Below are 22,990 nucleotides of genomic sequence, written 5' to 3'. Positions count from 1 at the left end.
AAAAAAAAAAAAAAAAAAAAAAGAAAAGAGGGAGGAAGTTAATTTCCCAACGAACAAGACTTTCTTCCACTTGAATACAGTAAGACCAAAGTGAACTTACCCAGCCATTCCTTTGAGTCTGCCAACTTCACACAGGGTGCCCTATGCTCCCACCAGGATTTTGTACAAGAGATTGTACAGTTTAACATATCAAAACCTCCAAGCACATTGAGTGATTAAACCCACCGAAATGGGTCAGAGTAAAAAACGCACATCCATACAAGTTCCATTTTCCTACATAAGATTTCTTTTATATAAAATTTCATGCTTGGAGCACACACCTTCCTGGGAACAAGAATCACACAAGACTACATTAGATGCCAATCTTGGGTTCCTCCACTGTCTTCTCTGTGTCTACCATGACACTTAAACGTACCCATTATACTTACCTTTTTGTTTCCTTTACCTCCATGTTGGACTGTAGGCTTCCCAAAGAGAAATACATTTTTTCCCCCTGCATCCCAAATGCTGAGCACGTTATAGCCACAGAAATACTTGCTGAATAAACAGAGGACTAGGTGTTTCAGGATTTCTCCTACTAGGATCTCAGGCTGCTCTAGGAAGTTCTAACTGGGATTTCTCAGTGCTCCTCCTGGGTGTCTGGGGTTATTGCCTTAAACCGCAGCAGTTCCCAGAGGAGAGGGCCAAACAGAAGCTGAGCCTCTAGCTCCTTCCTCTGCACTGGTCTCCTGGATGGCCGCAGACTGTTTGTTTCTTAGTTTAAGCACCCACAGGTCATTCTGCTCTGAGGTTGCTCAAGTTTTAGACACCAGCACCAGAAAGCAAGGATAAAGATAAGTGAAGCGTCTGGGTGTCTTGTCTTGCCAGGCTCAGTACAAGTGTTTATCAACCTTACTCACTGGAGAAAGAAGGTGAGGAGGCTCTGGGTGGGCTCTGGCCCCTGCCCCAGCTTTAACAGAGCAGTTGTGCTGTGATCTGTTTATGTTGTTCTGCCCTGTTGGGGACAGGAGCACCTTCTCTTAAAACAGACAGTTGATTGTCTCTCTTCCCTGGCTCTCAGGATGGCACAGTATGGCATCCTGGCCTCAAAGGAGGCCATCCCAGTGTGCCTTTCTCTAGTCATTGGGGAAATGGTCAAAAAGCAAACTGAAGATGGCTATTTAGTCAGTGACGCCAGGCCAATGCCTGAGGCTTGAAAAAAAATGTGGAAAGTTCCTTGCAAGGAAAGGAGCAGGCCCAGAGGGAGGCATTCAAATAGCAAACAAGGGGAATAGCTAGCAAGGGGTCCAAATGGTATTTACAGAGGTGTTTCTTATGTAAGAGACTGAGAGACAGGGGAGGTCTCTGCTTCTGTTCATCCTGGATTTCCAATGGGCTGAAGTCTGATTAGTGGACTAGGGTAGACCTTGCTGTGGCCAGAGACTCTAACTGAGGCCTGCCCTTGCCCTTGATACAAAGGAACAGACACCAAGGGCCCAGGTCCTTGTAACTCACAGGATCTCGAGGGAAGAGGAGCTATCAGAGTCACCCGTGCCTCTCTATCACTTGTATCTGATAGAATGAGATGCGCTACCATTAGGCGGACAATATCTGTATGAATCCAGAGTTCCCGGTGAGAAGTCCACCCTGGGGATGTAGATGTGGTAGTTCTCAGACTGGGTGAGACAACCTGAAGAGGAAATACGGAGTGGATGAGCTGCATCATTCAGCTCAGCCCGGGTGACACAGTCATGAAGTGGACGATTGCCTCTATTTAACCACTCCTTGTGAACGGCCATGGCTGGTAGCAAGGAACCAAAGGTCTCGGGAAAACCATGAGCAGGGTTTTAGCCCCTCCGGAGCAGATGCCTCACTGACCGACTGCTGCTGCCTTTGCCTGATGGCCTTCATTGGAAATAGGAATCCCTTCTCCCTGTGAGATGTGTGTATCAAGCTGTAATAGACCTAATTCACCTTGCACACCTTTCCGTTCAATTTTATCTCTGCCTCTTACTTTAATTTGCAGATGGCTTTCTTTTTGACCTTTCTGTGAAACAACTTTAATGGCACAACTCAATTCTCACCCAGGAGGGGTGGTAAATTGCCAAGTCCTCTGAAAAAGTCATGGAAGACTCCCATGTACAGCATCTGGGCAGGGCCGGGGAGCCTCACCCCGTAATGAAGCCAGAGCCCCAGTGAGGTAGGCAGACGCTCACCTGTCCTTCTAGAAAACTTCTCTGCCCTTCCTGAAGCCCTGTCCTACTTGGACAGGGAAAGCTCGTTTACTCTTTTTTCAAATGGCTCCTTATCTTGCATTGCTCTCCCTTCCCTTGACCTCCACTTTAGAAGTATTGGAGAGAGAAGAGGAGAGAAGGCACCTCATGGTTCTCCTTGCCTACTTGACCCGGAAACATTCTGCCAAGAGGCAAAGATGCTGACACCCAAGCAGTTCCACTCCTACATACACACCCACAAGAATCAAAAACTGGTGTTTAAACAAATTGTGCGTAGACGTACTATGGACAATAGCCAAAGACAGAAACAACCCAAGTGTTCATTAACTAGTAAATGGGTAAACAAATGTATTTGATCCATAAAGTATTATTCAGTCATGAAAATGAATGAAATTCTAATACTACATGCTACTGCAGGGGTGAATGTCAGAAACGTTATGCTAAGGAAAAAGAAGGCTATATATTGTACAATTCTATGTATATGAAATATCCAGTTAGGCAAATTCATATGTATAGAGAAAGCAGATTTGTGGTTACTAGGAGCTGGGAGGTGGCCCTAGAAGGTGTCTGCAAGCAGACATGGGTTTTCCTTTTGGATTAATGAAAGTATTCTGGAACAAGAATGGTGATGGGCCAAATAAAGACACTAACCCTATTCATGAGGGCGCTTCTCTCGTAGCCTGATCATCTTCATATCATCATCTTGAGGGTGAGGATTTCAATTTATAAATCTGGAGGACACACACACATTGGGACCGTGGGTTGGGCAATTGGGGAAGTTCAATGGTAGGGTGCTTGTCTAGCACAAGTAAGGCCCTGGGTTCCATCCCTAGCCACACAAACAGCAGCAACAAGAAAACCTAAGGCAGAAAGAGGAAAAGGAAGGGAAAGGTGTGGAATCCAGAACACCTCTCGGTTTCCCCCACTATAACTCAGTGGTATGATGCCCCTCTCTCCCCCTCCCTAGGACTGGCATGCAGAATACGTCAGTTAGCATTACGTATTTAGCCCAAGGTAGGCACTTCGATGAAATGTGAATTGCTGTTTCCTCTGTAAATGTCTAAACCTATTTATCCCCTTTATTTCTTATGACTGTGGTTTGTGGCTCCAGACAACCTGTCTCACACGGGGCTCACCCACTCCTTACTGTGTGTGGCAGGCTGTTCCACCACCTTGGGTGTCCTGCCACCCGTGTACGGGCCATTTGGGTCCTTAGGTCACTGCTACAGAATCCCCTGAGAGCTGATTCTGTGGGGTTCATCCACTGAGTCAGAGTTTCTGAGGGCCTGGAGATCTGCATTTTTAGTAAGTGCTCCAGGTTACAATCACACACGTTAAGGTCTCAGACCACTGTGTTAATCTGTGCCTTTTTATTTATTTATTTATTTATATATATTTTTTTGAGATGATACTTGCTACATTACCAAGGCTGCTCTGGTCCTCCTGAGCTCCTGTGATCCTCTGGCTTCAGCCCCCTATGTAGCTGGGACTCCAAGCATGTGCCACTGCACCTAGCTAATTTAAGTCTTCACCATCTTTTCCTGGAAGTTCTGCCCAGATTTCTCCCCTGAGAAGCACTCTGATACCCTTTGTCACCTTTGTCTGAAGTCCCAAGTGTCTGTCGGATTCACCTTGGGTACTATTAGGTGTGTGGTCTTCCACTGGACCAAGGAATTCCCAGGGACAGAAGCCTAGCCTCCCTTTCCTTCGTCACTCAAGCACTGTGCCGCCCATGTGTAGGTTCTCCTGGGGTTCTGTAGAAAGTGAGACTCTTAAAAGTTCTTAAAATCCTGCTCTTTCTACTTCTGTAGCTGCTCGGTAGTGTCTCGCTTCTCTGTCCTCCCACCATTCTATTTTTTTTACTTTTCTAGGTGGTCTGGGAATTTGATCCCTGTGTCATATCAGTGCTTGCTTTTCCAATCCCATCTTACCCAGGATACGCTAGGTGTGGGCCAGCCCCCACCCCGGCCTGACCAGAGACCATGGATCCTGGAGCTGGGTCCGAGTCATCTCTGACTGTCAATGAGCAGGTATTTTCTGGGGCAAGAAGAGGTGGTGGGCCAAGGGGTGTGAGAAAGAGGTGAAGACTCCACAGGGCCCCTCGGTGTTGGCTGTCCAGGGGAAGTTGCCCAGCTAGGATTTCTCAGGAGCTAAGTTTGGTAATTTAAATTTATTCATTTTCTTGAGTCAAGGTCTCACTATGTAGTTGAGACTGACCTGGAGCTCACTATGTAGCCCAGGCTGGTCTGGAACTCACAGCAATCCTCCTACCTCAGCCTCCCAAAAGCTGGGATTACAGGCATGTGCCACCACACCTGGTTAAGTTTGGTAATTTAAGTGGGGACTCTAAAATAGAAATTAGAGTATACAGATATATATGAGTTTACATGAGGAAAAGCTTGAATGTCAGTTGGTTTACTTTTCTGGCTTGTGTTTTCTGATTTTTTGGGTTTTGATTTTCTGATATTTTTGCAACAACTGTTTAATCTTTGTATGATTTTTAAAGGGAGAAAAAAGATTGATACCTCTTAAAATGTAATTGGAGTGGGGCCAGGGATTTAGCTCAATGGTGCTGCCGCCTGCCCCAAAACTGCAAGGTCCTGAGTTCGATCTCCGGTACCAAAAAAAGATGTCATTGGAGTGAAATTCCTCAGGTGAAGTTCGAGTCACAGAAAGCAGAAGTAACCTGCTTGGCGGGATTTACTTCACTAATACGCTCCTGATGGGTCACATTTTCACTTTTTCCAGCATTGTCTCTGGCTGGGTCCAATTTTCAGGCTTCGGGAGTGTATTGTGGGAGCATTTCAGCACAGGTCACGTGCCGGGGATGGCTGACACAAAGTTCTTTTCATGCAGTGTTCATCTCTGATTTTTTTTTCTTTCTGATTCTTGAAGGGCCAAACGGCAGCACTTCTGTGCTGAGGTAAGGGATGAGTTCAGGGAGTAGGAGCAGGAGACTGAGTGTCCAAAAGGCCCAGGGACCATTTGGTCCTGGGTTCATGGGAGGTGTCCTGCTATCCATTTGGAGCAGGGCAGTGTGAGGCAGGAGAGGCTGTGTCTTCAGGATGCTGGTTTCTTCTTCCAGGAAGTTAGTTTACAAGGAAATCCTGGTTCTTCACTGTAGGATTTGGGAAATAAAGGCATCCTGAGTCACACATCATCGTGGGGCTTCAGTTCCCAGCTCTTTAGCTTTGATAAACTTCCCAGTGGTTACAAGGAAAGGAAAGATAAATTTGTTCCCCGGCCCAACTTAAGGTGTGAATACCGTTAGGAGGCCACGCTGCAGTGTCCTAGAATCCAAGAAGACATCCCCACAGGTTGTGGGAGAGGTCATTTCTCACCCCCTGAACTGATTTCAGGAAGGGGAGCAAATAGAAGTAGCTCTCAAGGGGTGTGGCTCTATGGGACTTTTTCCAGTTTGTGTCAGACCCTTCTCATCTCCAGGGCCTGGAATTAGGGAGGGGTAGCCTAGCCTCGGCCCTTGCCTTCTCACAGAGCAAGCAGGCCTGTGGCCCAGGAGTGTCCACTTCTCTCTCCCCTAGCCACACCCAGAGTTCAGCCTCAGGGGCCATGCCGGCCTCCCTTCCCCCTAGAAATGTCTCCATCTTTTGTGCTTGCAGGTCATCGTGATGTCAGGCCATGAGACCATCCGAGTGCTAGAAGTTGGCGTGGATGCCCAGCTCCCTGCTGAGGAGGAGGGCAAAGGACCAGAGGGCGTGGCTGCTGAGCACTCCCAGGGAGGGGGCCATGCTGAAGCCAGTGAATCTGCTGGTGAAGCTGGGCCAGGCAACCCAGAACTCTCCACGGAGTCAACTGGTATGAGACCATCGCTCCTATCTGGTAACACATCCCCAAGTCCCATCTGGGCTCCTTTGGGGAGCTAGGGGTCCAGGTGACATTAGGATCTTGTCTTTCTACTAGACAGCCTTTCGCCTCGTACTCCTGGCAAACAGGGATACTCTGATTCCTTGTTCCTAGACTATTAGTCCTCCTTGCAGTCACCTTCAGGTTTAAACTGGGAAGGTCCAGGGTAAGGTGGGAAGAGATCAGCAGTGCTCAATATAGGGGGTTAGATCAACTTCACAGAGATTTCCAGTCCAAACCAGACTGTGAGGCCCATACAGAGAGGACTGGGCCTTCAGAATCCTGCCAGCCTTTCCAACTCCATCCTTTTGTGATCGGGCCAGGAGGTCTCAGGTTCTGAGCATGGAAGGGCATCTCCTCTTCCTCAGACTAAGGGTGCAGACTAGTAGAACCCTGCACCCTCTTCTCAGGTGTACAGGTGAAGTCCCTCTGTGAAGGTGACCTTTGAGTGGGAGCCGGATTCTTCTGCGAGACACTTGAGAGCCGGGCCTATCTGTAAGCGGAGTCGGTTGCAGGCCCTGCTTGTGCCCACGGAGTGCCCTTTCGGCGGCTTTCCTCATCCGCACCTTGCAGCGTGCTCATCTCTCTTGTAGGAAGCCTTGGGCTCCCTTTGCCAGTTCCCCCAGAATCCCACGACCCTTTCCTCCTTCATCTCCCCTTGCCTTCTGCTGCATTCACCCATTCCCTGGACAGGAGATTTGGGCTGGCAGGGTTGGGCCAAGGGGAAGAGCGGAGAGCGAATGAGAACAGACAACTCCAGAGAAACAGAGCAGCTCCTTAACAAGGGAGTTATGTGGCCTCACTGTACTTGCTCCTCCTGTGCAGCAGGTTCTTTGGGACCTGAGTGACCTTAGTTATTTCTTCTCCTTTTGAATAGAAGAGTGTCAAGGGACAGGGCCATCTGTCCTTAGCCTGGAAATGCTCTGCCTGCTGGCTGAGGCCAGGGTGGGCCCTCACGTGCTTCCAGGGGCAGTGCCCTGGAGAGTGGGCAGGACGGATAAGGACTCTTATGACCCTGTCACCATTTCTACTCAGCAGAGACATTATGAGATTACCCAGGGGGTTTCTTGGGGTTATCCATGGTCCCCACCTTCTCTTTTTCCCCTTGGGACTGGAGATTGAACCTAGGGCCTTGGCCTTGAGCTATATCCCCAACCCACTCCTCCCTCCCTTTTTTTGTTCTTTCTTTCCTTTCCCTCCTTTCTTTTTCTTTTTCTTTCTTTTTTTAAATTTTGAAATGGGATCTCAATAAGTCACTAAATTTCCAAGGCTGTGCTCAAATTTGCAATCCTCCTGCCTCAGACTCCCAGAGTGCTTGGATTACAGGTGTGCACCACCAAGCCCAGCCCCGACTTCACTTTTTCACCTTTGATCCATTTTTCATATCTCCTTTTTTTTGTAATCCCTTAATTCTATTCCTTATCCAAATTTACTCTAGGAAGTGGATTCTAAACCAGGAGCTGTAGAGCAGCCCTGTAATCTTCAGCACTGGGCAATTTAGTGACTTAGCAAAACCCTATCTCAAAATTTTAAAAGGGGTAGGGATGTAGCTCAGAGGTTCAATTCAAAGGCCCTGGGTTCAACCCAGTATGGGGGGGCCCTAAATCAATTATTTATACCTTAGCATGACTATAGGAATGTTCATGTAGTATGCATCTTTTGGAGGTTTGCATTTTGAAGCATTTTATGAAAGTCTTCCTTTTCATGAAATAATTTTAGTCTTGTAGGGGGAGGGTATGATATTGAGGATTGAAGCCAGGTCTATTGCAGAAAGCTAAATTCCCCAGCCAATTTTTTATTTTGAGACAGAGTTCCACTACGTTGCCTGGGCTGGGCTCAACTTTCAATCCTCCTGCCTCAGCTTCCCAGAGTGCTGAGATTATAGGTGTACAGCACCACCACCCCTGGTAGGAATTTTATTCATTATCAGGCAGGCAAGGGAAGTATTTTGATGGTGCCCCCTCAGAAGCTGCCACCTTACACTGATGGGAACTTTCTGGTTGTACAATATGAAGAAAGGTTTCCTTTTATTAAAACAAAACTAAATAACAGGAAAAAATTTCAGGATGAAAAAAAAGAATCCAGTGATTTGTGTCACTCTAACTACCTACTTGTCATACATGTGTATATATATTTTCTGTACCAGGGATTGAACTCAGAACCCTGTGCTTGCAAATACGTATATTTTTATAGTTGTGGCTGCCAAGAGTGGAATATGGAGTGTGACCCTTGCTCATTTCCTTTAAACGTGAATGTGCTCATTTCCTTTATTCACACAGGCTTATGTACTTGCTTCTGATTTCAGCAACTGTCAAATTGATTGTTTCTTCATTCTCATAATGCTGCTTTGAACATTTTCGTATTGATCCTTCAAATTTGTAAATTCATATTTGTGGTGCAGTCCACTAAAGTTCCTTTTGATAGTAGATTAATTATTGACCTAAGAAAGATAAAAACATTGTGCTATCACTGAGAAAAAGAGTAATTGCCTTTAAGGTGCCACATGTCTATTAGGTCAGAAAATAAATAAACAGTCATTAAGAAGAAATGACAGGGCCAGGCATTTAGCTCAGGGGTTTCTGGCACCTGCTTTGCAAGTGCAGGGACCCAAGTTCGATCCTGGTACCTGCCCCCCCCCCAAATAAGTGACAAAAACTACGAATGTTTGTAAACCCTTGTATTCTGGGGTCCTAGTTCTGAAATATTAACCTAATTTTTAAAATATTTCCTTTAGATGGTAAGCGGTTCTCATTTACAGTTGTCATGTTCTCATTTTCTCATTTTCCTTTTTGTGTTTCATTACATTTTGTCCAACACAATTCCTTTAAATTTTTTGTGCTCAGATTATCCTTTTCTTTCTTTCAGTACTGGGGATCGAACTCAGAACCTTGTGCTTGTGAAGCAGTGGCAGAACCACTGAGCTAAATCCCTGGCCCTCTTGTTTCTTCCTTCTGAAGACAAAATAAACCTTCCATTTCCATTATTTAATGTATTGCAAGGCTTTGTTGTTGTGTACATCGTGTCATTTTAATCTCTTAAACTTGCTGACTTCTATTAGTCTATGCTGTGAACGTTACTCTCCTGCACTGGGCTGAATATTCCAAATGAATATATGGGCTAAGACTGCAGAGTTGGACGAAGCTCCTAAGGTTATTTAATTCAGTGGTTCCTGTTCCTGGCTACGTGCTGTGTCACAAGGGAACTTTTTTTTTTTTTTGAGACAGGGTCTCACTGTGTAGTTGACTCACTATGTAGCCCAGGCTGGTCTCAAACTCACAGTGATCCTCCTGCCTCAGCCTCCCGAGTGCTGCGATTACAGGCATGCATCACCACACCCTGGCCACAAGGGAACTTTGAGGGGTGGGTGGTGGCGGTGTTCACTTGCCTTCACTCCTAGGCATTCTGATTCATTAGGCCTAGGTGAGAGCCTAGAAATACACCCAGTCAGTATGAAGAAGCCACTGACTGACGTGAAGCTGGGGGTTGTGGTGCTTACCTGCACACCTGTGATCCCAGCTACTGGGGAGGTTGGGGTAGGAGAATTGAGAGTTTGAGGCCAGCCTGGGCAACTTAGCAAGATGCTATCTCAGAAGGGTTGGAGATGGAGCTCAGTGGTAGTGCGTTGGCCAATTGTGTGCAAAGCCCTGGGTTTGATCTCTGGCACAGTAAAAAAATTAAAATAAAATAAAATTTTAAAATGGCAATAAGCAAGCCACTGCACTGTCCAATACCTAAATCCTAAACCCCTTTTAGCATGTGATCTTATGTGAATTATAACCCTTCTTTTCACTGTGCGTGGCTGCAATCAGCCTTTCTAGTGGATGCATCCCAATTGCTGAATTGGTCGAGATAGCAAGAGGAGGTGAAAAGGTCTAGTGCCTGGGAATTCCTTTGGAAGCTCATAGAAGTTGCTCACCTTACTGTAGGGCTCAGAGGATGGCAGAGACCCCCTGAGAGCCTGCAGTGTGACAAGAACATGTCCAGTTTTCGAGGACTTTGCCCTGTAGGAACCCTGCCTCTTCCCTAAACCAGCACTTTTAATCCAAAAAATAGCAAATCTGTTGCTGGCTGAGCCCAGGATACCTGTTCCCGTCAGTTCTAGCTCTTTCTCTCCCTGCCTCTTGTCTGCCTCAGGCCCTTCTGCTGTTGATGTGAGAGGTCAGAGTGCCCGGTAGAGCTAGGAAAGGCAGGCTGACACCCCTCTGTGCAGAGACCTGCCTTTTCTTCATCTAGATGTGGGAAGAGGGTAGCCTGTCTGCCGGAGCTCCAGCAGGGCTCTCCAGCCTCCTTGTGTCACTGTGGGTGGTATTAGACAAGCTGCCTCATGGGCCAGGGAAGGCTGATGATGGCCTTGGGTTGTGTAGAAATGCATTGTGGGCTTGAGAGTAACAGGGCTGCTCCAAAGACACCTCTCCTCACGCCAGGCTCACTGCTTGTTCTTCTCTCTCTCAATGCCATGTGAAGTGAAGTCAATCCCCGGGATCCCTCCGGGCCCTGCCCCTGCCGTGGCCACCTTCAGCCACGCCCCAAGCCAGCCTCAGGCATCGCAGACCCTGACACCGCTGGCTGTACAAGCTGCCCCCCAGGTAAGGGCCACCACAGGGAGCTGGACCGAGCAAGAGATAGGGTGGTCCTGGGATCCTGCATGAGGCGGGAGGGGGAAGAAGCTGCGGCTAGGGGCGGAGTCTCTCGCTAGGCACCCCTGGTCTAGGTCACCTCTTGACCTAATCGGGCCAGTTAGAAAAGAGAAACTAGAAAAGCAGAGGAACTGTTTGCCAGGCCATCTGCTTGAGTTCGGAACTGTGTCTTTCATGCTGCCAGAGTGTCTGTTCATGCAATAATGAGTGAATACCCTTGTCAGCCCCTCCAGCTGATGCCTGGAAGGAAGAATTAGTGGATTGTCCTCATTTAGAGCCAGGGAGCAGCCCCAGCACAGTGAGGAGCTGCCTCAGGGATCCTGCAGGCATGCAGATCCCTGTGACCTTTGCTCCTTGCCCTGATCTCCAGCCAGCCAGTCAAGGATTTCTTTCCCTGGAGCTTCTTGGAGTCCTCTTTGGGCATTTGACCACTTGGTTGCAACCTCTGCCCCGGCTTCCTGGCCACAAAGCACTGGCCCTGTAGGTCAGGGCCCAGGGAAGGCTCAGGAGGCAGCCGACTGCAGGGCAAGAGGCCTGTGTGGGGCTCAGGCCTGGTCCTGACTTGATCTGGAGGATCCCTCTGCAGGCAGAATAGTGTGGTCTGGGCGCTCCTCAGGTGGGGCTCCAGCTAAGGCGTGGCTCTCCCTCATCCTCTGTGGCCTTTCCCCCACTGCCCTCAGAATGCTTTGTTTGTACTTAGCTGGGTCTGAGAGACCCAGTTTTTGCACTGTCAATGTTGATTTTTTATTTTTTCTTTTCTTTTTGAAATCTTGTTTGCTTTTGCAGGTCTTGACTCAGGAAAACTTAGCCACAGTTCTGACAGGAGTTATGGTTCCAGCAGGGGCAGTTACTCAACCTCTTCTTATCCCCATCAGTATTGCAGGTCAAGTGGCTGGGCAGCAGGGGCTGGCCGTGTGGACAATTCCTACAGCAACCGTGGCTGCCCTCCCAGGACTGACTGCTGCTTCTCCTACGGGGGGAATTTTCAAGCCACCTTTAGCCGGTCTCCAAGGTAACGGCAACTCTCCCCAGGACTGCACCAGGCCCCTACCACCCTACACTGCTGCCCCTGCACGTGTGCTTGCCATGTTGGACTCAGAACCCGCAGCCCACCCGGGGTGACTGCCCTGGAGTCTGGATCCAGTGTCCTAGGCACCCAGTCAGAGCCGCTGCTCCATCTTGGGACTCTAGGCCAGGACACCATGCTGGCCAGCAGGCCTTTCTTCCTTCAGCGACTGCCTGAGACTGCCCCCTGCCCCCACGCCAGAGTCCACCCTGTGACCAACCTCATGAGAAGGACTGTAAGAAGAGTCAACATCTGGTTCTTGATGCTGGCATGTGCCGGCCCTTCAAGGATCAAGGGAATCGTGGCTGATTACTCCCATGCCCGCTGCCCCGACCCCTGTCCTTCTCCTGCCAAATCCCTTAGGACTGGAGATGCTCCGGGCTGTGGCTAGGCATTTGAGCACCTCTGTCTCTGCCTTGCTCCGTAGCAGCTGCTGTGCTGAACACCGCTCTCCCGGCACCCGTGCAAGCTGCCCCACCAGCCCAGGACTCCTCGCCAGGCCAGCCCCGGCCACCAGCCCAGCCCCAGACGTTGTTCCAGACCCAGCCACTGCTGCAGACCACACCTGCCATCCTACCGCAGCCCACTGCTGCCACCGCTGCTGCCCCCACCCCCAAGCCAGTGGACACCACCCCACAGATCACCGTCCAGCCTGCAGGCTTTGCATTTAGCCCTGGAATCGTAAGCTGCTGCCCACACCCAGGGCTGACCAGGGATGGATCAAATCTTGGCCAAAGGTGGAACAGCCTTGAACCAAATCTTGGCCAGTGGAAGAACAGCCCCTTGAATACAATCCTTTTCCAACACATCAACAGAGATGAGCTCCCCCCGAGGTCTTCTCCAGGAGCTGTCAGCCTGTCCAGCCCAGACAAAAGAGAACAACCTCTACCAAAAGGCCTGGGCAGATGCTCCAGAACCTGAGCCAGTAGACCAGCCTTGGAGGGCGGGATGGTGTCTTTAGGGATTACAAACTTGTGAGCCACCACTAAGGTGCAGCCAGAGGCTCCCAGCCCCTATATCTGTCCAGTGTGGCTCCTGGCTTGGTAGCAGGGCTGCCGGATGTGACCTGGAGCACATCAGCCAAGGCCAGTCCGGCCCTTCTACCCTCCCAGCCTGGCATGAAATATTGTCCAGTTCCATGGCTGTGCTGTGATCCTACCTTGCCCACTTCCCCTATAGTCCCTGCCTAGCCCTGCGTACTATTCAGTTAATGGAGATGGGCATCTGCCCATCCCATGCCCTTGGCCTGCTTCCCTCTATCTGGGTCTCTTTCTTGCCCCCTGGTCTCTGAGCAGGACTCTTCCTCCACCCACAGATCAGTGCTGCTTCCCTTGGGGCACAGACCCAGATCCTGGGCTCCCTCACTACAACTCCGGTCATTACCAGCGCCATCCCCAGCATGCCAGGGATCAGCAGTCAGATCCTCACCAATGCTCAGGGACAGGCAAGTGGTCACAGTGAGGGCTTTGGGGGCTGGGGGTGGAGGTCTGGAAAAGCTAACGGGGGGCAGCCGGGACTTGGCCTGGTAGGCACCAAGCTGCTGTTCATAGGTCTCTGCTGCTGCTGAGGGGAGGCAGGGATGCAGCCACCGCCCAGCCGTGGAGGCATTCATTCTGGTTGAAGAATGTGATTTATGGAGAACCCATTCTGAGCGGGCATCAGCATCCAAATCTCTCTGATTCAGAAACAGACCTGCCGCTGCTGCCCCACAGCTCTGGAGATAGCATAGAGGCAGGAGCCTGAGAGTGTGGAGCCTTCGTTTTGTTGAAGAGGAAATAGGCCTGAGGGGTTAACTGGTTTGTCCAAGTTAGCCTCTTCCTCTGCCAGTGTGGGCACTTGGGTTGGGGTGGAGCTGGACACTACCTTCACATCCGGTTCCCTGCCTTATTTCCTCCCAGGTCATTGGAACACTTCCGTGGGTGGTGAACTCAGCTAGCGTGGCATCCCCAGCACCAGCTCAAAGCCTGCAGGTCCAGGCCGTGACCCCCCAACTGTTGTTGAACGCCCAGGGCCAGGTGATTGCGACTCTGGCCAGCAGTCCCCTGCCTCCACCTGTGGCTGTCCGGAAGCCAAGCACACCTGAGTCCCCTGCTAAGAGTGAGGTACTAGTGTTGGGGTGTGGGTAGGGGGCCAGGCAATGCTGCTGGGCATGGGCTCCTTCTTTCCAGTCTGCCAGGCAGAATAACATCTTCTGAAACTCCTGGGAGAGCAGGGGTCCTCCCAAAAGTGAGGGGAAGCCCCAGGTAGAAGGGCTATATGAGACCACATACGTCCTTCCCAGGGAAGCTGCCCTCTCTGGTTCCCTACCACATATGCTCTGAAACATTTGCCTGTGCCCTCAGAGACCATTGCCACTCTTGAGAAGTCCAGGGGGTCAGGGATTTCGTCTTTGGTTCTGCCACCTGCTTTGAAAGCTTAAGGTACTGAGTTCGATTCCCAGTACCAAAACAAAACAAAAAAGAAGTCCAGGGAGGGGCTGTGGGGGTGTGGTCACAGCAGAATGGGCTTGAGTCAGCTTCAGAGCAAACAGACTGCTAGGAAAGCCCTAGAAGGTTAACACTGCATCCCTTCTTCATGCCTGTACCATGGCTTTGATTATGCTGTCTTTGAGGAACTGCAGCAAGGGTCTGCACCAGATTGGTCGTTCTCAAACCTGTGCCTCAGAATCCCTGGTGGGCCCAGCAGAAGGATGAGTTTTCCTTAGGTTGAAGTGGAGCCCCAGAATGTGCATTCTAAGCTGCCAGGTGACACAGGCCAGACGTCCTCAAATATTTCATGATGCTTCTGAACTTTGTAAATAATCACTTAGCCTCTATTGAAAAATCAGAATTAGAAAAGTACCCACTCACTTCAAGGGGCCGGGGATTTAGCTCAGTGGTTCTGCCACCTGCCTTGCAAGCACAAGGATCCAACTTCAATCCGATCCCTGGTACCAAAAACAAAAAAAAAAAAAGTAGAAAAGTACCTGCTTCTGAAGGTTGTGGATGTTACACAAAGGCCACTAATGCTCTGGTACACAAAGACCATTTGAAAAGCAATAGTTTTCAATAGTTTCAATAGTTACTGATACTACTATTGTTAAGGGGTGGGGCGCTGCTATAGGGCTATAGGTTTTTGAACATGGAAATGGTTGATCAGATGTGCTTAAAAAAATTCCTGTTACCCAGGTAGATCCAAATCTGGACTGTTGTGAAATTTGAATAATCGTTACCAGATAGGAGACAGCTAATGTCATTCTAGCAAGGGACGAGGATCTATGAACTAAGGCAAAAAACCCTTGGGCATGGAGAGGGGATAGACCAGAGGCAGAACCCAGTGAACTGGATCCTGGAGAGTCCTGCACTCACAAAAACTCCTATGAAGGTTTTGTTTTTTTTTTTTTTTTCCATCATACTGAAAGTACTGATTTCATATTTTTATAGTTTCTCCGTGTGTGTGTGTGTGTGTTTGAGGCAGGGTCTTGCTATACGGCTCAGGATGGCCTTGATGTAGTCCTGGATGTAGTCCAGGATGTAGCCCAGGCTAGCCTCGAACTCACAGCAGTCCTCCTGCCTTAGCCTCCTAAATGCTGGAATTACAGGCATGCACCATCATGCCTCGTCAATTTTTATGTCTGTTAAAATTGTAACATTTTGTGTCATGTAAAGATTTAAAATCCCTTGGGTTGGGGAGCTCAGTTGTAGAGTGTTTGCATGAGGCCCTGGGTTTAATTCTTAATACCACCACCACCAATAATAATAATAATAATAGTAATAATAATAATATCCCTTCTCTTTCAATCTTGAAAAATGAATTCTGGTGACAGCTTGCTTAATATGACTACAGATTTTTTCTGCACATTCATAGGTACTTTTAAAGGCATTATTCCATAAAAATTGTTTTTCACTTAGCACTGTGATTCGGAGTAGTTCAGAGAGACATTTCATTCTTTTTATTGACATTTGTGGTGCTGGGAATGAAACCTCAGGGCCTTTCCCACACCAGACAACTCTTCTACTTCTGAGCTGCACCCCACCAGCCCTACTTTGCTCTTTCGGACTGCTCCACATTCCCTCACTGTAGAGAGGGCCCTCCCACAGTTACCTACTGTCTCCTTCTTCATGGACATTGGAGGCCTGGGTGGCTCTAGAATCGGGTTTAAATTTCTCAAGGCAGAGATGGGAGGGAAGTTACCCCAAAGGTGGGCACTTGTTGGGAATCTGACCACATGCACTGAAGCTTTCCGAGCTCTCACCTGCCTGTGTCTCAAAAAGAAGAGCCGGAAAGCTCCGGCTTGGTGGAGCTTGCTGCTGTGCTGACTTAGGAGGTCATTATCAAGGAGAGGGTGTTAATAAGCAGCTTCTAATCTTGCTTTTTTGATATGGCACAGGTGGCAGTGTGCTGGTGGGCCATGAGGATTTAATGCCCATTTCTGCTCTGTCTCTGGACCACCCAGGGATTTCAAGCCGGGTAGGGAGCAACAGGGCCTTGTCTCTCTTCCCATAGGTGCAGCCCATCCAGCCCACACCAGTTGTGCCCCAGCCTGCTGTGGTCATCACCAGCCCAGCTCCAGCAGCCAAGCCATCTGCTTCTGCTCCTATCCCCATCACCTGCTCAGAGACCCCTACGGTCAGCCAGTTGGTGTCCAGTAAGTGGTTCCCAGAACAGAAGAGTGAAGAAGTAGGAGAATGCATTTACTTGGGTACCCTGATCTCAGATACTGTTTTCCTTCATAAATTGGTTAGATATGGATTGGTGGCACATGCCTGTGTGCCCAGCTACTCAGTGGGAGGCTGAGGCAGGAGGGTCCCTTAAGCCCAGGATTTCAAAGCCAGCCTGGGCAACATAGACAGACTCCATCTCAAGTAAATAAATTTCCTGGAGTCCAAAGGGCAAAGGCCTAGGATAAGAGGCAGGCTTTCTCCTACTCCCCCTCTCCTTTCCCTCCACTTCCTTCCCTTCCTCCTCCTTCTTGCTGCTGTTCTCTTCTGCCCCTCCTCCTCCTCTACCTCCCCCCACCCCTTTTCTTCTAACCTTTCTCTTCCTCCCCCTGTTGTTCTCATCTTCCTCCTCTTCCTACTTCTTGTGATACTACTGATTGAGCCCAGGGCCTTGTGCACGCTAGTCAAGTGCTGTACACTAAGCTACCTCACCAGCCCTTTTTGTTTTATTTTGAAGCAAATTTTCACTAAGTTGCCTAAGCTGGTCTGAAGTTTTTGATCCTCCTGACTTAGCCTCCAGAAGCTGGGATTACAGGCATGTGCCACCATGCTCAGCAAAGTCTTTGCTCTCTCCCTTTCTCTCTCCCTTTCTCTCTCTCTTTCTTTCTTTCTTTCTTTCTTTCTTTCTTTCTTTCTTTCTTTCTTCCTTCCTTCCTTCCTTCCTTCCTTCCTTCTTTTCTTTCTTTCTTTCTTTCTTTCTTTCTTTCTTTCTTTCTTTCTTTCTTTCTTTCTTTCTTTCTTCCTTCTTTTTGAGACAAGGTCTCAGTATATAATTCAGGCTAGCCTTGACCTCACTATGCAGCACATACTGGCCTCAAACTCATGGTGATTCCCCTGCCTCGGCCTCTTGAGTGCTGGGATTGCAGGTGTGTACCACTATGCCTGGCAAGGGATTGGCTTTCCTAGTCCTGTTCCTGTTGGGCTGGATTCTGGGCGTGACGATGGTGTCAGCTGCTCAGCTGGCTGTTTGGCTGCCTTTCTGAGAGGCCGAGTCATTGGCTATCTCTGCTGTGGTCTTGAAACTCAGCATTTGAGGAATGTGGATGGCCAACAGGTGTGCTTGGGGAAGGACCAGGGAGCATGGGGCAGGGTCAGCAGTTGGAGCTGAGAAACTTGACAATAATAGACCCTATCCTGATAGGTTGGTTCCGGGGCCTCTCCCGCAAGTCTTCCTTGGCAGGGGTGGGGAGGGGATTAGGGCACCGGTGCCTTTTGCCAGCCCCCACTGCTACACCAGTCCAGACCGGTGGACCAGATGAGCAGCGATGTTGCCCATCTTACGCTCTCCCTGGTGCCTTCCTCTGGCCTAGAGCCGCATACTCCAAATCTGGATGAGGATGGGATCAACTTAGAAGAGATCCGGGAGTTTGCCAAGAACTTTAAGATCCGGCGGCTCTCCCTGGGCCTTACACAGACCCAGGTGGGCCAGGCTCTGACTGCGACAGAAGGTCCAGCCTACAGCCAGTCAGCCATCTGCCGGTGAGTAAAGCTGTCCCGGATAAGGTCAGGGCCCGCTCAGTGCTTTCTGCCACCAGGCACTCATGGAGACCTGGACATCCAGCCCCTTCCTGTATTCTCCCATGTTCCCACCTTCTTCCAGCTAAGGAAGACTCCCAAGGGTGGGCATGAGCGCCTGGCATAGCCAAAGACTCGCCTAGCCCTCCTAGAGCCCTCTGAAACTTGCCCTTCAGTCCTTTGGAAATATTTGGTCTTTTTGGCAGAACCCAAGACCCAAATCCATTTGGGAATCCTAGCAGTAAAGGAACACAGCTTATAACATTAGTCAGAAAAGTGGGACTTTAGTTCTGTCTTGCCCTCACCTGTACCATACCTCATCGTGCCCCCGTTCCCCCTTGGGTGAGGTATTGCTGTAAGTAACAGAGCTGGGTTTTCTGTGTGCTGCCCACAAACTAGCAAGTTTTCATGCCAGAACCCGAGGAAAGGTGGCAGAGTTTCAGACAGTAATAAGTGCATGGCTCGGTGATGGCCGAACGGTTTTGTCTGCTCTGCGGTGAGATTAGAGCGACCGTTAGAACAACCACTGTGCCACACTGTGCTAGAAAGAGTGGTCAATCAGCTAGTGCTGCTGCTGTGAGAAGAGGAGTGGGAGAGGACAGCACTCATATTCTCCGGAGGCCACTGCTCAAAGGACTAGAGTGGTCAATCAGCTAGTGCTGCTGCTGTGAGAAGAGGAGTGGGAGAGGACAGCACTCATATCCTCCGGAGGCCACTGACCTATTTGGGTGTGAAAGTTCTGGAACAGTTGTTTAGGGCACTGTTAGCGTCATCCTGCTGAGCTGGCTGTGGGAATGGCCTCCCTGTGTAGACCTGAGATGTTGGAGTGTCTGATGAGTCTGGGCTCAGTCCAGCCAAGGGGGTCGTGGTGGAGGCGGTGAGGGGACACGGGCTTGGGTCTCAGAAGGCTCGAGAGGAGCAGCCCCTTGAGGGTAGTAGCTTCTTCCCAGGTTTGCAAGTGCTGAAGAGACTGAGATGCTCTCTCTGTCCCTTCCTATGCATGTGTGGGCTGCAGGTTTGAGAAGCTGGACATCACACCTAAGAGTGCGCAGAAGCTGAAGCCAGTGCTGGAGAAGTGGCTGAACGAGGCTGAGCTGCGGAACCAGGAAGGCCAGCAGAACCTGATGGAGTTTGTGGGAGGTGAGCCCTCCAAGAAGCGCAAACGTCGCACTTCCTTCACCCCCCAGGCCATAGAGGCTCTCAATGCCTACTTTGAGAAGAACCCACTGCCCACAGGCCAGGAGATCACGGAGATTGCGAAGGAGCTCAACTATGACCGAGAGGTCGTGCGCGTCTGGTTCTGCAATCGGCGCCAGACACTCAAGAATACCAGCAAGCTGAATGTCTTTCAGATCCCGTAGGGCTCAGCCCCAGCCCTATGTTCCAGCACTTTGTACTCTTCTTGCCTTGGCACCCAGCTGTCGCCAGTGCCGTGGCAGTACCTGTCATCTTGCTACGTGCGGCTGTGCTTGCCCTTGGTCTGAGACTCCACTGTGTGCATGTGCGTCGATGCCTCCCTCGTCTTCCCCCCATATCTTCCATCCTGGGGAGGGCAGAGGGACCTCCATGAGAGCCCCAGTCTCTGGGCTGGGCGCGCCACAGGAAGGGATTTGCAGTGATTCTCAGAAAAGCACTTTGCTAGTAAGGTTTTGGAAAGGGGGAATTCTGCCTGGGAACCAGAAGCTCTCTGTATTTGGGGCAGAGCTGTAGCATCTCGTGAGGACCCTCAGCCATTAGCTCTTGTTTTCGATGGCATTCTCTTCCTTTTTCTCTTCTCCTAGGCTTCTCTGTTAGTGTGGTAGGTGTGACAGTTGATCCAGTGGAAGCACAGCCTCACACTGCCCTCCTCACCTTGCCTACAGGTGCACTAAACCCCTGAAAGGATCCAGGAGATTAAATTTAGAAAAGTGTGGTATGCTGCTCAGATGGTTGGACACAAAGTCTGACTGCAAGGTCAGAAGGTTCCCAAACCCATGGGGCCAGAACATGCGAGCTCCTCACTCAAGTTCCTTGGGATGTGGTGAGGATATTGCACTAAAGCTGAATCTTTTATCTTGCAATCCATGTTGGGAGGAAGCAACAGTGAACTCTACCCATCCTGAAGTTGTCCTGGGTCGGCTGCTGGAATTTAGTAAGTGAGGCCATCCTCCCAGATTTTAATCTAATCTCTTCCCATGGCCACTGCCCACAAAACAAGAACTCATAGCCTGGAAAATCATCCCACTGTCCAAGCACGCAACCAGCTCTGAAGAAAAATGAAAAGAATACTGAGTTTCTGTCTCTTTTTCTTGTCCATACTGAGCCCGATCCCCTACGGGGGCCTTCTCAAAAGAGCAAATGAAACAAAAGGCCAGGTAGCAAGGCTATGGGCGGGAGAATACCCAGAAGGAAATGATGGCCGCCCAGGGAAGTTTCTTCTGGAAGTTGACTTAACTCACATTTTCATTTTAACTTTGGAGAAATCTCATTTTGTTGGGTGGTGGATTGGTCATTGTGAAAGCAGTCCCCACAGTTGTCCTCTGGGTCAGGATCTCGCCAGATCAGGATGAACCAGTTTGCCTCTAGAGGGGGTACCATGTACAATGGGAGTTGGCATCTCATCCAAACTGCTAAGCGAGCTGTTACCCTTTTTGTGGCTGGACAGCCCTTAAAATTCAGTGTGTGAGCTAGGCGGTCAGGAGAGAACTAGGTTTGCGTGGATCAGCCCAAACATATTGTAGAAGCTGTCCTTACAAGGCCACAAATCCCAGGAGTGAACTACTCTTTCTCTACTTTCATCCTTATAGAGCCTGCAGTTTTCTTCCACTGCACTTACGAAACATCCCCTGAGGTCGTGACCTCCGGGAAAGGGTACCTCATCACCTCTGTTGGTCCCTGGCACAGAGCCACCTCCTAGCCTGGATAGCTCTGCGGTGCTGTGTTTCCTCTTCTAGTTACTGATGGTCTCTCCAGGGCCCTGCAGTGCTAGTGTGGCCGCCCTCTTGGTGCCCCTGCCAGGGGGAGGATAGATGTATGTATGCATGCTGGTACCCTTCTGCATTCAGACCAGCCAAGGGCATGGTGGGCTGAAGAGGCAGGTGGGCAGCTTGCCTGATCCAGCCTCCCAGGGGTGAGTGTGTCTCAAAGGGGAGGTGCCACACTCTGGATCCTGGGCATCAGCCCCTCTGTGAGATGTCGACTCACTTGAGAGGGGTGTTATACGCTCATGTTCAGTAGGAGTCGTGACTATGTCAGAGTTTGTCAAGGAGTTGGCAAATCACACTTCAGTGAGTGAGAGATGCAGGTTTTCATGCTCAAATGCTTGTATTCAGAGGTGCTTTCTTTTGGGGGGGAGACAAATCAGTTATAGCTGGTGTCCTGGGAGTAGCATAGCAAACGGTGTGGACATGCAGGACAACACCATCTGTCCTGTGGCCTGGCAGGAAAAAAAAATCGTGAACCACTGGTCTAAATTAGTCCTGGCTGTGTTTTCTCAGCCCTTCCCTCATATAAATCTGTCTTCCCGAGGCTGGCTAAAACTAAGCTGTTTCTATTCCTCTAACAGGAAGGTGGATTGGTCTTTCAGAGAGATGGGTGTTTGCAGGCCAGGTTCCCCAAGCGGTGGGGTACAACGTGTGTCTGAAGCATACTGGAGGCCGTGCTTGCCACTGCACTATGCTCTGCCCTTGCTCCCCTACCTGGGACCCTCAAAAAGCAGCTGGGGCCTAGGGCCACTTGCCAGTGAGGTGGGGTTTTTTTGTGGTGGTTTTTATTTTTCAATTAGTATCAGGCTCTGAACTGAGTTGATATTACTTTGATTTTGAAAGCCTCATTCTGGCATCAAGCCAGAGCTTGGTGGCTCCTTTGCCATGGTAAGATAGCGTGGGCAGAAATGGCTAACTGTACAATTTGTGTTTGTTTTGTTTTGAAGTGAAAGAAAGAACAAAACTTTCTAAGGCCTGCTGAATCAGCTGAGGCCTTTGACCCTGCACTGACCACGATATTATATTCAGGCGAAGTCCAGGGAAGAATTTGGTCAGAAGAATTGAGGAACACACTTGAGTTTGCAGCGAGAAATGCTGATGTTTTTGTGTCCTTGGAAAGCCAGTCATCTTCCTATGCCCAGTTTCCTTTCCTGCCTCATAGGCTAGATTCTGACACTGGGGTTCTGACTGTCCCCAGCGCAGGGCAACACCTACCGAGGGCTGGAGGGAATGGTGGGGAGGGGAGAATAGGGATGTAGTTGTGTGGAATAAACAGTATTTTTTCTTTTGTAACTGGTATGCCTGTTTCTTGGTCACCACCCAGCGTGGAAAGGAACCAGTGACAGAGCCCAGGGAAGTAGCAAGGGACTTGTCTTTGGCATCAGTGGAAAGCCTGGATGATCCCATTGCAAGAGGGTGAGCATCTGCCTGGATTCTCCCTGCTTGGGCCTTTTCAAGGCTCATCCACACCCCTTTCTATGGAGCTAAGGGTTTGCAGGCCCCTTTCTTCTGCTAGACACACTACGTCTAGCACACAGAGCCCCAGAATCATCTGGCAGACCCACTTCAGGACCCCTCCCCTCTGGTCCCAGGGACAGATTGTGCTCTTGGTGTGCATGCTCATAGGTCCAAAGGGTGGTGATTTTTTTTTTTTTTTTCCCTCAGTACCAGGGATCAAACTCATGCCACTGAACTAAACTCGTAGCCAGGCCTCTTTTTTTAAAGGCACTGGTTCTGGTCATGAGAGCTCCACTCTTCTAACTTAAACACCTCCCTAAAGGCTTCACCGTTTTTTGTGTGTCTTTTTTTTTGTTTGTTTTTTTGAGATGGGGTCTCACTATGTAGTTGAGACTGACCTGGAACTCACTATGTAGCCCAGGCTGGTCTGAATTCACAGCGATTCTCCTGCCTCGGCCTTCGGAGTGCTGGGATTACAGGCGTGCACCACCACACCTGGCTTCACCTTTTAATTCTATCACATTGGAAATTAAATTCCACACATGAATTTGGGGAGACACAAATACTCAGACCA

The 22,990-nt window shown here is 49.6% G+C and overlaps 1 protein-coding gene across 5 annotated transcripts; it reads left to right on the top strand.

Annotated features, from left to right (window-relative positions):
- Positions 1-7: 7 nt before the first annotated feature.
- Positions 8-22,251, top strand: Pou6f1 (POU class 6 homeobox 1). 5 transcript variants are annotated; one of them, XM_010628553.3, is made up of 11 exons: positions 8-2,179; positions 4,149-4,243; positions 5,834-6,029; positions 10,542-10,663; positions 11,501-11,726; positions 12,208-12,461; positions 13,096-13,224; positions 13,679-13,882; positions 16,266-16,407; positions 17,791-17,959; positions 19,011-22,251. In XM_010628553.3, exons 2-11 carry the CDS (start codon positions 4,196-4,198, stop codon positions 19,354-19,356), a joined length of 1,836 nt encoding a protein of 611 aa, XP_010626855.1. In that variant the 5' UTR covers positions 8-2,179; positions 4,149-4,195; the 3' UTR covers positions 19,357-22,251. The 5 variants fall into 5 exon arrangements, with proteins under 5 accessions (XP_010626855.1, XP_010626854.1, XP_033619518.1 ...); XM_010628552.3 differs by having other exon boundaries at positions 4,085-4,243; XM_033763627.1 differs by lacking the exon at positions 8-2,179 and adding an exon at positions 3,206-3,227.
- The last annotated feature ends 739 nt before the right edge of the window (positions 22,252-22,990 follow it).

This window comes from Fukomys damarensis, unplaced genomic scaffold (assembly GCF_012274545.1).
Source record: "Fukomys damarensis isolate Sample0158 unplaced genomic scaffold, DMR_v1.0_HiC HiC_scaffold_15, whole genome shotgun sequence".
Classification (NCBI taxonomy): Eukaryota; Metazoa; Chordata; class Mammalia; order Rodentia; family Bathyergidae; genus Fukomys; species Fukomys damarensis.
Note: the sequence above shows the minus strand (reverse complement) of the source record. Positions and strands in the feature narration are given on the sequence as shown.

Excerpts from the sequence above, each read along its gene's own strand:
- Pou6f1 (XM_010628553.3), top strand. The coding sequence starts at position 4,196 with ATGGATCCTGGAGCTGGGTCCGAGTCATCTCTGACTGTCAATGAGCAG. Across the intron at positions 11,727-12,207 it reads ACCTTTAGCCGGTCTCCAAG|CAGCTGCTGTGCTGAACACC; the intron begins GTAACGGCAACT and ends CTTGCTCCGTAG. Across the intron at positions 12,462-13,095 it reads TTGCATTTAGCCCTGGAATC|ATCAGTGCTGCTTCCCTTGG; the intron begins GTAAGCTGCTGC and ends CTCCACCCACAG.